The 16,139-nt window shown below is 41.2% G+C and overlaps 1 protein-coding gene across 1 annotated transcript in view; it reads left to right on the forward strand.

Annotated features, from left to right (window-relative positions):
- The window catches only part of nlgn2b (neuroligin 2b), a 65,005-nt gene that overhangs the window by 24,006 nt on the left and 24,860 nt on the right, over window positions 1-16,139 (forward strand). Inside the window, exon 3 of the mRNA XM_053645075.1 lies at window positions 11,667-11,720. Within this exon, the coding sequence (XP_053501050.1) occupies window positions 11,667-11,720 (54 nt within the window). The remainder of the gene's footprint in view (window positions 1-11,666; window positions 11,721-16,139) is intronic.

Raw genomic sequence — 16,139 nt, forward strand, 5'->3', positions numbered from 1 at the left:
TTTAAAAAATACACCGGCACCAGGCGGTATTTTGAAGCTGTAATATCGCGATACTACCGTCGTACCGGTATACCGTGCAACCCTACCCTATCAGAACCTGGTATTGCTAAGAACCCATAAAGAACCCATGAAGAACTATTTGTTTCTGTGTGTGCTTCTTGATACTTAGTAGAAAAAGGGTTCTTTAATGGTTCTTTATGGCTTCATTAAATAACGAAAAGTTCTTAGCTTCCTAAAGGGGTTTTACTTGGACCGAGACAGTTTAGCTTAACGTTAAACACCTAACAGGTTGTAGGTATTAAATATTTAGCTAAGCTGTCTTTAAGGAGCCTGAGAACAGTACAAACTTCAAATTATTGTTCATTATTTTCATCCCAACACCTAGAACCTGTCAGCAGTTTAACATTTAGCTTTTGGTACCATCTTAGAAAAAAAAAGGGGGGGGGGGGGGGTTGGTTATTCAGAGGTTCTTTATGGTTTCATCAGATAACAAAGTGTTCCTAGCCTCCTAAAACAGTTATATTTGGACCAAGACAGTTTAGTTAAACACCCGACAGGTTCTGAATTGATCTAAACTGCCTGTTAGGAGGCGCAGAACGCATATTCATCCAATGAACCCATATAGAACCCTTGATGACCCCTTTGTAGCTGTTTAGCATTTGGCTCTTGGTACTTGGTGCGATCTTTATAAAAATGGGTTCTTTATAGGTTGACTGGATAGAATAATTAACTTTTAGCCTGTTAAAAGGGTTCTACTTGGGTTCTTCCTGATAAGGACACTCTGTTCTACTAGGATAGTCTAAATACATATTAAACATCTTTCAGGTTCAAGGTATTTGCAAGAAAATAACGAGTAGTAATTTGGTGTAGAAAAAGGGTTCCTCCAGGGTTCTTTAATTATACTCTTAGAATCCTTCCTGGTGGGGAGGGTTCTACACGGAACCTTTAAAGGTTGGGGACAAAGAATGGACCTTACAACATACTGTATGTCCTCAGTTAATGATATACTCTCAGAATAATAAAAGTTTTCTTTAAGGGTTCAGTGGATAATTGTGGATTCTTACCGCGCTAAAAAGGTTCTTCATGCAACCGTTTATGATTGCGTAACCCTTTGGAGTCGGGGTTCTACGTAGAACTGTTAGGACTTCTACGTATTTAGCTACCTTTGTGATGCTAGCTGCTCCATTACACAGTAAAATACACTCATTATTAACTCTAAATCGAATCTAAACCACGGTGTATGAACGTAGCATTAGAGACGTTACGGACATTTTACCAACTAATTTTATTAAAAATGGGATTTATTATATTTATTAAAAAGATTGTAGGCTATAAAATGGCTGCTGATTAGCAGTCAGTTGTCCATTTCCTGAGAGAGGAGAATAAAAGGGCATTGTGTAAGGTGATAAAAAAAGAAAAGTAAACTGCCGATGTGATGCAAATGAACAAATGCTGACTAATGAACACACACACACAGACACTTTTTTTTTTTTAATGTTATTGCCAAGGTTGAGCTGTAAAAAATAAAACCCACAAGCATCATGTTAACTATGGTGGGAATCCTCTTCCTCCTCCTTGCATCTTCCTCGTCTTCCTCTTTCTCCTCTTCCTCTCTGCAGTGCAGTCGTCTCTCCGTTTTTAATCTCTCCCCTAAGGAGGAAGTCTCAGGGGACGACACACTGGCTGAAGTAAATGAGGAGTTTTGCTCAGTAATGGCTCCCCGGGCTGATCCTCTCATTCTTTTGGCAAATCAAATGTGTGTGTGTATGTGTGTGTGTGTGTATGTGTGTCTGAGAGAGAGCGCACACGTTGGAGGAGAATCAGTCACCGGATCTCTGGAGATGACTCTGTCATCAGAGAGACGAGAGCACTTCGCTGCTCACACCAAAAGCTCAGGAGATTGCCTAAGACTGATAGCATAACGCTTAGCCACTCAGCGTCCTGGTGTGTGTGTGTGTGTGTGTGTGTGTGTGTGTTGATGTGTTTTCATCCTTCCTGATTAATCATCACTTGAATTGTGGACCTACATTCAGTATTATAGAGGAATTTGTAACACGTCGGTGTTGACGCATTAGCATTTAGCATTTGTTTACACACCACTTTTTGTTGAAATTTAGGATTTTGTTCAGCTGCCAGGTTTTTTAAAAATATAATCTGTTTCACGTCAGATATCTGAGTGCCTACGTTGTTGTTGTTGTTTTCGTGAAGGTTCACTGGACGCTAATCCAATAATGCGAAGTAGATAACTAGCTAGCTAGTCAATTTTTTAGCAGCTGATTATGAAAAACACAAATTAGCTAGCTAGCTAGCACTGATTGATAGGTTACTTCCCTCTAAAATCACATGACATTGAAATAGCAAAAGGCAAATATACTGTAGCAGTCATTCCTGGTCTTCGTCCTCTTCCTGGCATCTTTCTTCTGTTCCTCTTCCTTATCCCTTTTCCTTGCCTTCCTCCTCCTCTTCTTCTTCTTCTCCAAGTTGTATATTTGTAAAACTCTGACCACTTCCTAGTTCTCTTCTTCCTCAAATTACTTCACCTGTTTTTATCTTCCTCTTCCTCTCTGTACTGTACTCAGGCCATTTTTATATCTAACCCCTTTCTTCATACCGCAGCCGTCCTCTTCCCGTCCCACTTCCTCCTTTTTCTTCCTCTTGTTTTTTTCCTTTCTCTTCCTCTTCTTCTCCTCACTGCAGCCGTGCCGCTGGTTTTCATTCCTCCCCTAAGGAAGGAGACTCAGTGCTGCAGGAAACGAAGGGTTTTGCTCTGGATGGACGCTGGACACATCTTTCAAACGTGTCTTAGCCAAATTCCGTGGGGGAAAAAATATTAATTTGGGTGTGTATGTTCTCCTGCGGTGTCCCTGGCTGTGTTCCAAATTAATATTCTTTTCATACGATCAATAACACGGCACAGGAAGATGAAGAGACAGAAGCCACTCGATAGACATTTGAATTGCAGGAGTGTAATATAAATGTAGATTTGCTTGATAATTGTGTGTGTGTGTGTGTGTGTGTGTGTGCGTGTAGGTGCTGATTATAAATAAAAACCAGCAGTCAGCTGACTCAGCAGAAGAACCGTCACACGATTTTCCTTTTGATGCGAGAACAAATTCTATTTTTGCAGCTCGTGATCTGGTGGAAATTGGATCAGGTTTCTTTTATTTCATTTGCTGAGTGAAGGTGTGTATTTATGGAGTTTGAGGGTGAGTGTTGGTGTTCTGTGGTGTTTGAGGGTGAATGTTGGGGTTTTGTGGTGTTTGAGGGTGAGTGTTGGGGTTTTGTGGTGTTTGAGGGTGAGTGTTGGTGTTTGATAGTGGTTTCTTTTATTTCATTTGCTGAGAGGGAATGTGTGTATCAGGAACACACTACACACTTGTCCCTGTTGATGCTCAGTTATCACGGAGGCTCATGCTTCCCTTGATCTTTGAACACAAGACTATGTCCAGTTTAAAGACCTGTGATGTTACGTAGCACTGTTCTTGCTCAGCGTGAGAAGAAATTAAAACCACAGCACTTTCTTGAAGTGCGTCCAATGTTCCACGCTAGCTTTTTTGACGTTTTCAGGACTATAGCGTGCACTACTATCTCAGTGTGTCTTCCATTAGTATGAGGACACTACACTAAATGTATGAGAAGTGCACCGTTTGGTACGCAGCTAATGCAGAACATTAGCTGTGGTGTGTATCGTATAGGAAGGAGCAAGGTAGACACATGCTAAGTTATCTCGCATGCTCACAACTTATTAGCAGATTAACTAGCTAGTAACTATGCTACGACAATGCGGTTCTGATGTTGAGATGTCGGTTATGACGTTCAGATATCGTATCCTTTATGGCATCTCAAAATGTCTTCTTTTAGGACTTCTCATCCGAAACTGGTTCCACCCAGAGCTTTTCCATTAAAGGGGAACACCCCGTGTATCCGGACGAGCTCGGTTTGTCTCATGGAAGCCGGATGGGATGATCAGAGAGGAGCCTTTGAGCAGCGGTGTGAGTGCACTTATTAAATCTCTCACCTCGTGATCGATACTAAATGAGTTACGGTGCTGAATGATGCCGGAATGTTCCTTCAGCACCGGATGGATTTCTGCACTCTGGTGCACCTTCATAATAAACCCCAACATCCTGCTCGGCTCAAACGCTCCCGATTAACTTTAAAAAAAATTAAAAATTCAGTGATGTTAAAAACTATTTTCTGATATGAAAATGAATGGTCCTCGGTTTGACTTCTCTAAAGAATATGAAAAAGGAGGATTTGGAGATTTAAGTGGTGTGGTGTTTTGTGGTGATTGTTGGTGAGTGATGGTGTTTTGTGGTGTTTGTTGGTGAGTGATGGTGTTTGATAGTGAATGCTGGTGAATGATCTGTGGTGTTTGAGGGTTAATGTTGGTGTTTTTTGGTGTTTGAGGGTGAGTTCTGCTGTGAATCTTGGTGTTTTGGTGGTGCATGTTGGTGTTTGGCTTTAATAGTAAATGTTGGTACTTGGTGTTTTGTGGGAAATTTTGGTAAAGGTTGTTGAATCCTGGTGACTGATAGTTTGCTGGTGTTTGACAGTGAATTTTGGTGTTTAATGGAAAGCTCACACTGTGGTTGAAGGAGGCTATTCTGTGTGTGTGTGTGTGTGTGTGTGTGTGTGTGTGTGTGTGTGTTTCTTTGGAAACAGGACAGGGATCAAATTTGTTTGTGTTTGTCCAATATAATTTTTTTCTGAGCCCAAGTTCCTGATGGAGTATCAGCTATCAGTAATATTGACATGTTTGGATATCAGTATCCAGTCTGAGACAGAACACACGCGCACACACGCAATCACACACACAAACACACACACATACACATCCACACCTATATAAAACCATTTTACCATCCAAATGCATTCACACACCTGAAACTGGCAGCTCCTCTGCTGCATGTCTGTTCCTGCAGGCCGGCTGCTCCTCCATTCAAATTCCCTGTAAACAAAAGCACGACTGACCCTCTGTTACAGCGAGAACTGGAAGCCTGCCAACACACACCCGCGCGCGCACACACACACACACACACACACACACACACACACAGACACTTTCCTCCTCAATCTTTTTTCCATCCATAGTTGAGCTCTGCAATCCCTAATTTTTATCATTGCTAAAACTGTTTACTTTATTAAACTCAGGCAGACAGATGAAGTGAGATGGAGAGGGAGGGAATAAAGAAAGAAGGAATAGATAGAGAGATGGAGGATGACTGGGATAGAAAGGCAGGAAGGGATGGAGAGGGGGAGGATAAGAAATACAGATGGAAAAGGAGTGGGATGGAGAGACAGAGATAGAAAGCGAAATGAGAGATAAAATAAGTGACGGGAAAAGAGAGAGACAGAGAGAGAGAGAGAGAAATAACACTAATACAGAGATCTTGAATTAAATTGAGGGGGTGGAGAGAGAGAGAGAGAGAGAGAGAGAGAGATAGAGATGGATAGAGATCAACCCCAATGGAGGAGTTGTTTTATGCAAAGGAAAAAGAAGAACAAAATTAGACTTGATTGAAAAAAATGATTCATGGACCAAGTTCGACAAAAACAGACAGGTAAATAATGGCAGATTTATGTTAAACTATGTTAAATAGAAATACATACATTTGCAAATTGAATTAATGTAGTAGCATGGACCATATATCAATATTACATAATACTACATCAATATTACATAATTTATATATACTGTTTTGATCCATGAATTTGAAAAAACATTGTGAAAATGCCATCTAGGTTGCCTCTATGGTAGACAAAAACGTGAAAAATTGCCATCTAGGTTGCCCCTATATGTGAGACAAAATCGTAATAAAGTGCCCTATTGGGTGCTCTTCCTATAGAGAAAACAGGATGATTTGCCCTTAAGGTGCTCCTAGGTGTGAGAAAATGTGAAACAATACCACATTTTTTTCCTCATGACGTCCTAAACCATGTTTGTGGGATTGTGGGATTGGTCAAACCCTTCATTCTAACGTTCTATGTTCCATATTTGTAAAGGTAAAAACCTCATTTGTCTGAGAACCCTTTATTTCAGGCCCATGTTGCTTCAGTTGTGTGCTCTCTCAATAAGAAAAAAAGACTCGTATTTGCAAATAATATCTCGCTCACGTTCAGTCGCTTTATCCTCGTCAGGACCACGGTGGATCCGGGCTCTATCCCAGGTTCATTTCAGGGCCCCATGTTTTTATCATGGTCGTTTGACCTACTGGAAGGTTTTTGGGAGGCCGGAGGAAACTGGAGAATGTGGAGTAAACCCACGCAGACAGCAAGCTGAGCTCATGATCAAACCCTTGAAACCTTGAGTTGTGAGGCAGCAACGATGCCCCACTGCACCGCCATGAATAATGTCCGCGTTCATTAAATCTCCAACAAGGTGCAGCAGGTAGTTTTCTCACAGCTCCAGGGTTCCCAGTTTGATCCTGAGGGACCTTCTGTGCTGTGCTGTTCTCCTGGTGCCTGTGTGGATTTCCTCCAGGTTCTTCAGCTTCCTCCCACGTCCCAGAAACATGCTTGTGGACGGGTGAGTTTAAATGTCCCTTTTGTGTGAATGAATGTGGGAACGAGTGTGTGTTATGCCCTGCAGTGAACTAGCGTCCCATACAGAGTGTGTTCTCACCTCAATCTGAGTATTCCCAGGTAAACTCTGCCATGGTAAATTTCCACCGTGACCTTGACCTTGTCCTTGGGTCGTTGCAGTTCATCAAGATGGAAGGAAGAAACACTTTTGCATTGAATGCAAACACAGACTGTTGTAAAGGAAAGTCTTTTTTTTCCTCCCAGAGATCGGCCGAGTGTCCCCACAGAGTGCTAAATACACGCCCATACACCCTCGCACACACTGATGGAGAACTCCATTTAAAGCAATTAAAGTGCACTTTAACACACTGCTAAAGTGCTGATGTCGTCAATGCTTAATCTATACCTATCCATCCATCTATCTCTCTCTCTCTCTCTCTCTCTCTCTCTCTCTCTCACACGCACACACACACGTACATTGTGATAGCGTCTAGCCGTCTCCCTCCTAGATGTTTCCCAGAAGAGGTGTTTTGAGATGGTGAATCGGCCCAGCATTGATCGCTTGCTGCTCTTTAAGTGCTGCTGGGAAAATGTGTGCGTGTGTGGTGTTTTGCTATTAGAAGTCTTGCATGTGTTTGTGTGGTGGTCTGCCAAATACAAGGGTGTTTGTGAGCGTGATGCAGCCACTATGGCTCCAATTAAACGAGGCAGTGATGTGTGTGTGTGTGTGTGTGTGAAGGGTGATGAAGAGTAAGTAAATACATGCTGTACTTTTAAACTCAAAACTAAAGATAACAGGTACAAAAAAGTACCATACAGACCTATTTGTGTTCCTTATGATACAAACCATAAGGTCTAGTTATGTGCTAAATAAAGGGACATGATGTATCCTTCTAGCACTCTTTGAAGTACCATTTTGGTACCTATCTGAGGTACCTTTTTGGTACCTATCCTTCTGAGTGCAAGTAAAATTCAAGAGTGGCTCCAGCAACTGAGCAAAAATACTAACACAAGTACAGATTTAAAACTGAAGTCATCTTCAAAGTCAAGGGTAGAAGACACACCCATATGACAAGCAACTGTATCCCCAAAAGATGCGGTTTTCGTTCCTTTCTTTCTAAGTAGTACTTGAGCGTGGCCATGGCATCAGGACAAAGCGGTAACTATTCAAATCTGAGAAAAAAAAAAATTAGAAGTAGAAAACAGTGCACTTGTGTACTTAATTTTTTTTAGGTTCTCTGTCTAAAAATACAAGACCTAAAGGTGCTTGAGAGTGGTTACAGTATTTGGGAAGCAATGTAGTCAAACAATGCAACTCTGAAAAGGAATAGTCATGTCTTTCCTCCTCTAGGTCCTTAAAGTAAAGCTTACAGCATGTATACCTGAGTACACCATCACGTTGATGAGAGATTGCACTATGAAAGGTCATACTGAAAATTTCTGGAAGTTTCTGAACATACTACTAATATTTAAGAGTGCTTACAACAACTGAGCAAAGCAACGACAAAAAAAAAAAGCCGCAAAGAAAAAAAAACTAAAAAATGGAAGAGTAAAGGCACAAATATACCCTTTAGGGTACCAACACTTTGACAAACGATTCTACCCTGAAAAGTACCTTTTTTGGTCTTTTATTTCTGAGTGTAAATAGTACTCGAGAGAACAAGTAGAAAACAGGCACCTTTGCTGGTCCTTTGGCAGTACCACTAAACATTTCTTTCTAGTACCTTTATTTCTAGGAATATTTTATTAGTGCTTAGGAGTGCTTTCAACAAAGGAACTTAAATGGTAACTCAAGTCAAATCAAGCAAAAACCAGTCCACAGGTCCTTAACTAAAGTTACAAGATGTACCCTTGATGGGACCACCGCTATGACAAGTGAAGGTACCCCCAAAAGGTGCCTTTTTTTGGTAGCTTTCATTATAATAGTAAAAGCGGTACTCAGGAGTAGCTCCAAATCTGAACCATGTGGTAACTCCATTCAAACCTGTATAGTAGAAAACAGAGGGTAATGCCACCATAAGGGGGCAGTAGTGGCTTGACAGTTAAGGCTCTGGGTTACTGATTGCAAGGCTGGGGGTTCAAGGCCCAGCACCGCAAATCTGCCACTGTTGGGCCCTTGAGCAAGGCCCTTAACCCTCTCTGCTCCAGGGGCGCTGTATCATGGCTGACCCTGCGCTCTGACCCCAGCTTCCTAACATGCTGGGATATGCGAAAAAAAGAATTTCATTGTGCTGTAATGTATATGTGACTAATAAAGACTCATCATTAAGTGATAGTACCCTGGAAGGTACCTTTTTTCAGAGTGTAATGTGTACACAGGAATAACTACAGCATCTGAACAAAGTGGTAACTGAGCGAATGACTACAATAGTAGTCTTTAAGTTTGTAATTCTCTAGGTTCTCTAACTATTGGTACAATGATTATTAGAGGGAACCACCACCACTTTAAAAAGTGTTTGTACGTCAAAAGGTGTTTGGTTTTTTTTTTAAGAAAATGGGTCCCTAGGTCCGTAGTTCCTTGAACTAAAAACACAAGATACATGCTTGTGACGTACCACCTTTTGACAAGTGATTGTACCCTGAAAGGAACTTTTCTGGTACACTAATTTCTGAGTGTAAGTAGTACTCGAGAGTACTAGTAGTACTACAGCATCTAAACAAGGTAGTAATGAAATTCAAAACTACTGTACATGAAAGAGAGTAGATAACAGGTTTAGAACAAGTCCGCCATCCTCTAGGATCTTTAAATTAGAGGTAGCACCACTTTAACAATTGATTGCACCATGGAAGGTACCTTTTTGGTACACTAATTTCCGAGTGCGAGTAGTACTCGAGAGTTACTACCAAATCTGAACTTAAAGGTGTAATTAAGCCTAAGCCCTTTATCTTCTAGGTCCTTTAACTATAAGTACAAATAGGTACACCCTTGAAGGTACTGCCCTTTTGATAAGGAATTGTACCCCAAAATGACTTTTTGGTACCTTACTTTCTGAATGTATGATTAGTACATGAGAATGACTACAGTATCTGAACAAAGTGGTAACTCCATTTAAACGTGAAAAGGAAGACGAGAAAAGCTTTTCATCTTCTAGGTTGAGGTGTCTGCTTGAGGGGATCACCCTTTGATTGCACCATTTGGTCCTTTTTTTTTCCAGGTTGTAAGTTGCACAGTGGCTTAGTGGTTAGCACGTTCGCCTCACATATCCACACTCACACCTCCAAGGTCGGGGGTTCGATTCCCACCGTGGGAACCCTGTGTGTGCGGAGTTTGCATGATCTCCCCGTGCTGTGGGGGTTTCCTCCGGGTACTCCGGTTTCCTCCCCCAGTCCAAAGATATGCATGGTAGGCTGATTGAAAGTGTCCGTAGTGTATGAATGGGTGTGTGAGTGTGTATGTGATTGTGCCCTCCGATGGATTGTCCAGGATTGTCCATGGGTGTACCCCGCCTTGTGCCTGATGCTCCCTGGGATAGGCTCCAGGTTTCCCCATGACCCTGAAAAGGATAAGCGGTATAGAAGATGGATGGATTGTAAGTAATACTCGAGAATAACTACTGCGTCTGGGTGGTTTTTATATGTTCTGCAGCTAGCTTGTGTGGATATCACACTAACACAGTGCTAGCAGTGAAACCATGGCAACTGGCTGTAAACTAGCGGTAGGACATGCCCACTAGAGAACATGTCTTACTATAGAGTCCTCTTAGCCCAGACAGTGATGGAGCATGTGTGGTCAGTAGAGGTCTGTGTATGTCTGCGTGTGGGTGTGTGTGTGTGTTCTTTGCTGACAGGTAAACAGGGTAAATAATGAAGCGGATTCCTATCTTACTGCTTCGCAGCAACACACACACACACACACAGACACACACAGGTTACACCGATAGCTCTTGCTAATAGCCGGAGCACTTAGCGCTGAGTTAGACACGACTGATAGCAATGTGTTCAAAACAGATAATGTGTTCAAAATGGTGGGGGTCTGTGAGCTCATGCATGCGCAAGAGGGTGTATAGCACTTTCCTGTTTCCTGAGTGTGTAACGCTGCCCTGTGATTGAAGGAAGCACGTATTGGCCTTCACCTTTACCGTTTGGTTGCTTTTATATGATAGGGGAGTGTTAGCTGGTGGGTGGGACTTGGAAGATAATCAAATCCTCCCACAAAAAATTCTTCATTTCTACATCTGGGATTTTCAGATGTTTCCGGGCATTAAAAAAAAAATTATATATATATATATATATATATATATATATATATATATATTTGTTTTAGGCCACACCCACTGTGGTTTTAAATCCAAATACAGATAGTAGTAGATACTCCCTACAGGGTACTAAGAGAACCAAACAGGGACGTATAGTTGGAGCTAAACATAATCCTCAAAATCTCGAAACCTGGAGTCTGGGTTACATCCCTGTTCACTCTGTACGCGCCCTACGTAGGGTTTAACGCCATTGCACTATATCTTATTCAAGACTTCGTTACGGAATGCAAAGTACGACTCATTGTAATATTTTTTTCCCTCACATTTTAATGTAGTTTAGTGGAAAAAAATGTTGCGTGTCATTCTTTCTATTTTTACTCAGATAAAAAGTATTGGCACCCGTGGGTTCATTATGGCTGTTTATTCGCTTTTATAACAAACTGGGGTCCCGTGTTCAGTAGCTGTGAAGGAGGTTATAGTGTAAAATAAGTCGCAGACTACTTCCACAGGTAAGGTTATGTGATGGGAAGCGGGCGCAGGGATTCGGTTCTGGGTGGTTCTGGATTTGGGGTTTCTAATTATGTTAGTACTGTACCGTGTGTACTATCCAGTGGTGCAGCACTGTTACAGTGTGTGTGTGTGTGTGTGTGTGTGTGTGTGTGTGTGTGTGTGTGTGTGTGTGTGTATGTGTGTGTGGACTGAGTGACATGAGGGATGCTGCACTGTTAGTGTGTCTGATTTTTTTTTTATCATTGTTGTCTTTTTGTCTTAAAAAAAAACAGATTTTTGTCGTTCCTTGTTTTTCTTGTCTGTTTTTTTTCTTGGTTTTTTTTTTAAATGAGACTCAGTGAGACTCTTTTTGAATTTTCTCTTTTCTCTTCTTCCCCCCTGTGTGTGTGTGGTTTTTTTTTTCTTTTTTTTCTTTTTCTTTTTTTTTTGTCTCAGGTCCACTCACTAAAAAACCCGACGAGTCGGCGACGAACAGGCCGAGGGACGAAGGTATTTTTCTTGCATGTCTTTTTTTGGTCAACTTTTTCACACACACACACACACACACACACACACACACATACATACACGTACACACATTCTTTTTTGGGGGTGTAATTATATCTGTTCTCTTGATTATCACAGCCTGAGCTGAGATTTTACACTGTATATCTGAGACACACACACACACACACACAAACACACACACACACATTGCTGTGCTCTGTAATTGCTGAGGTTTAAATAGAGACACATCTGGCTAATCCAATTGTCTCGGAACGATGGAAAAGACAGAGATGAAGAGGAGAGACGGGGAACGAGTGCAGATCGAGTGCAGTGTGAATATGAAGCAAAAATAAATGCAGAAAAAATAATATTAGGAAATGCGATGAAGGGAAGTGTATGATGAAATAAAATTCACAGGCTTTGAAGAAGAGAGAGAATTTTTTTAATTATTTTTCAGGTCCTTTTATTAAAGCTTTATGTTAGACATTATGTTAGAAATGAGGGCACTTGTGTTACATATAACACCCTATTCACTGGTGATGTACGAGACTAGTCGATTAAACGGTACAGCTGCTACTAGACATTGAAAACAACAGTCGATTTCATGGGGGGGGACCCACAAGTTTTTATCATTCAAATTACTGTCATTTTACTGTTACATTTAAAAATATTTTTAAAAATGTTTAAAGAACGAATGCGTTATTTTTAGAAGTGTGGATCTCGCGTGCGTTTTCTCCATGTCAGAAATGACCACTCGGAAGACGAGCAAGGCATGGGAGTATTTTGACTTCGGAAAAAGAAAACGAAAAAAGTTTTATGTAAGCTATGTCATGTCAAACTGACATATAATAATTCCGCTGGAGCCACGCGTTAACCATATTCAGCACAGGCACGTAGGTGTTAGCATAGGAGAGACTAGCCGAAGCAAGCAAAAAGCCCATCGAGTCATTCGCTTCAAGTCGTCGCCGCTGTGATCCCATCCGCTCTGAAAAAATAACCAAGCTTATCTCGGAGATGACAGCAGGAGGCGTGCTGCCACTCCGGTTTCGTTGAGGGAGAAGGCTTCCAAACATTGATGGACTTCGTCGAGCCTGAATACACACTACCATGGTGGGAAATGATCATGTCAGGGTTGGAGCTGACGCATCAGAACATGCTCGCGAATATGAAAGAGTCTAAACAGTTTAAACGGTAGTCAAATTAGTCATAGCGCACTTCCCTACTATACGCACCTGATTAAAAAAAGAAAATCAGAGTTGCATTTACAGTGTTGGATTGCAAATTTAGTAAAAAGAAAAAAACCCCGAAATATCACATTGGCAGAAGTATTCAGACCCGTAATTCGATACGTAGGTGAAGCACCTTTGGCAACGATTACAGCCTCAAGTCTTTTGACAAGGTTTGCACACCTGAATTTGGGGATTTTCTGCCATTCTTCACTGCAGATCCTCTCAAGCCCTGTCAGGTTGGATGCGGTGGACAGCCATTTTCAGGTCTATCCAGAGATGTTTGGCTCCGGCTCTCAAGGACATTGGCATTAGGGAGCTGTCTGTACGCCTTACGTTGTCTTGTCTGTGAACCTTTGGCCCAGTCTGAGGTCCTGAGCACTCTGGAACAGATTTCCATTCAGGATACCTCTGTATTTTGCTGCGTTCAGCTTCCCATCTCGTCTTACAGTGCCCCAGTTTCTGCAGCTGGAAAAACATCGCCACAGCATGAAGCTACCACCACCATGCTTCACCATTGAGATGGTAGTGTGCAGGTGATGAGCAATGCCTGGCTTCCACCATACATGACACTTGGAATTGAGGCCAAACAGTTCAATCTTCATTTCATCAGACCAGAGAATCATGTTTCTCCCAGTCTTTTAGGTGCTTTTTTGCGAATTCTGAGCGGAGAGGCTTCTGTCTGGCCACTCTTCCATAAAGCCCAGATCGGTGGAGTGTTGCAGTGATGGTTGACCTTCTGCAAGTTTCTCCCATCTCCACACATGATCTCTGGAGCTCAACCAGACTGAACCAGCAGGTTCTTGGTCACCTCTCTTACTAAGGCCCATCTCCTCCGATTGCTCAGTTTGCCCAGGCGGCCAACTCCGGTTGTTCCAAACGTCTTCCAGGTTCTTTATAAATTATGCTCTTGGGAACCTTCAATGCAGATCTGTGCATCGAAACCCAATGGTGTCTCTGAGCTCTGCAGGCAGCTCCTTTGACCTCATGGCTTGTTTTTTGCACTGATATGCTCCAATCAAAGTGTAGAAACATCTCAAAGATGATCCAGAGAAATGGGATGCACCTGAGCTAAATTTCAAGTATCATAGCAAAGGGTCTGAATACTTACGTCGATGTGTTATCTCATCACAAGTGTGGTTTTTGCTTTGTCAGTATGGGATATGTAGTGTTGATTGATGTGAAAAAATAATAATGTCATACTTTTTAATATAAGGCTGCAACATAACAAAATGTGAAATAAATGAAAGGGTCTGAATACTTTCTGAATGCACTATACGTATCACAATATATAATCAAAATTATTTTAAAATATATAAATGCAAAAAAATAGGTATGTTGCATTTAAATATAAAAAACAAATAAAATGAATGAATGATACTTTATTAGCGATGGCACAATACCACTTTTCCTTTTCCAATACTGATAATAATACTGAAACCCTGAGTATCAGCCGTTACTGATACCCATCCGATATTTTTTTCATTTAAAATAAATATAAAGTATAAATAGAATTTTTTTTTATTTCTTGCTGAAGAATCATGTCTTTATATGTAAATATTTACAGGTCCCAAAACCTTCTCCAAATCCAATATTTTTAATTTGTTACAGGATCAGATGAAATTAATTCTTTTTTTTTCTCCGATATCTGATCCACCATTTCCTGGGTATCGGATCAGTGCCATCTCTATACTGTAATGTCTACAAAAAAGATAAAGATTAAAAACAGTTAACATCATATCAAACTTAAAGAAATGTAGTTAGAGATGGCACAGATCTGATCTGAAATATAACGTTTATGGCATTTATATCCAAGGCGACCTTCATTTATCTCATTTATACAACTGAGCAGTTGAGGGTTATGGGCCTTTCTCACGGGCCCGGCAGTGGCAGTCAGTGGCTGTATCAGTATCTGTGTCAGTATTTGTGTCAGTGTTAATATCAGGGTCAGTGTCAGTATCTGTGTCAGTGTTAGTATCAGGTTCAGTGTCAGTACAAGTATGAGAGTCAGTATCAGGGTCAGTGTCTGTCAGTATCAGGGTCAGTGTCAGTATCAGGTTCAGTGTCAGTACAAGTATGAATCAGTATCAGAGTCAGTATCAGGGTCAGTGTCTGTCAGTATCAGGTTCAGTGTCAGTACAAGTATCAGAGTCAGTATCAGAGTCAGTAACAGGGTCAGTGTCAGTACAAATATCAGAGTCAGTATCAGTGTCAGTGTCTGTGTCAGTATTGGTGTCATTGTTGGTGTCAGGGTCAGTGTCATTGTTGGTGTCAGTATCAGGGTCAGTGTCATTGTTGGTGTCAGTATCAGGGTCAGTGTCATTGTTGGTATCACTGTCAGTATCAGGTTCAGTGTCAGTTTTAGTGTCAGTGTCACTATCAGGGTCAGTGTCTATATCAGTGTCATTGTTAGTATCAGTGTCAGTGTAGTATCATTGTTAGTATGAGTGTCAGTGTAGTATCAGTGTTAGTATCAGTGTCAGTGTAGTATCAGTTTTAGTATCTTTGGCAGTGTAGTATCAGTGTCAGTATCAGTGTCAGTGTAGTATCAGTGTCAGTATCAGTGTCAGTGTAGTATCAGTGTAGTATCAGTGTCAGTATCAGTGTCAGTATCAGTGTCAGTGTAGTATCAGTGTTAGTATCAGTGTCAGTGTAGTATCAGTGTCAGTATCAGTGTCAGTGTAGTATCAGTGTTAGTATGAGTGTCATTGTTGGTGTCAGTGTCATTTAGTATCAGTGTCAGTGTTAGTATGAGTGTCAGTGTAGTATCAGTGTTAGTATGAATGTCAGTGTAGTATCAGTGTTAGTATGAGTGTCAGTGTAGTATCAGTGTTAGTATGAGTGTCAGTGTAGTATCAGTGTTAGTGTCAGTGTAGTATCAGTGTTAGTATGAGTGTCAGTGTAGTATCAGTGTTAGTGTCAGTGTAGTATCAGTGTTAGTATGAGTGTCAGTGTAGTATCAGTGTTAGTATGAGTGTCAGTGTAGTATCAGTGTTAGTATGAGTGTCAGTGTAGTATCAGTGTTAGTGTCAGTGTAGTATCAGTGGTAGTATGAGTGTCAGTGTAGTATCAGTGTTAGTATGAGTGTCAGTGTAGTATCAGTGTTAGTGTCAGTGTAGTATCAGTGTTAGTATGAGTGTCAGTGTAGTATCAGTGTTAGTGTCAGTGTTAGTGTCAGTGTAGTATCAGTGGTAGT

Source organism: Ictalurus furcatus, chromosome 16, assembly GCF_023375685.1.
Source record: "Ictalurus furcatus strain D&B chromosome 16, Billie_1.0, whole genome shotgun sequence".
Taxonomy (NCBI): domain Eukaryota; kingdom Metazoa; phylum Chordata; class Actinopteri; order Siluriformes; family Ictaluridae; genus Ictalurus; species Ictalurus furcatus.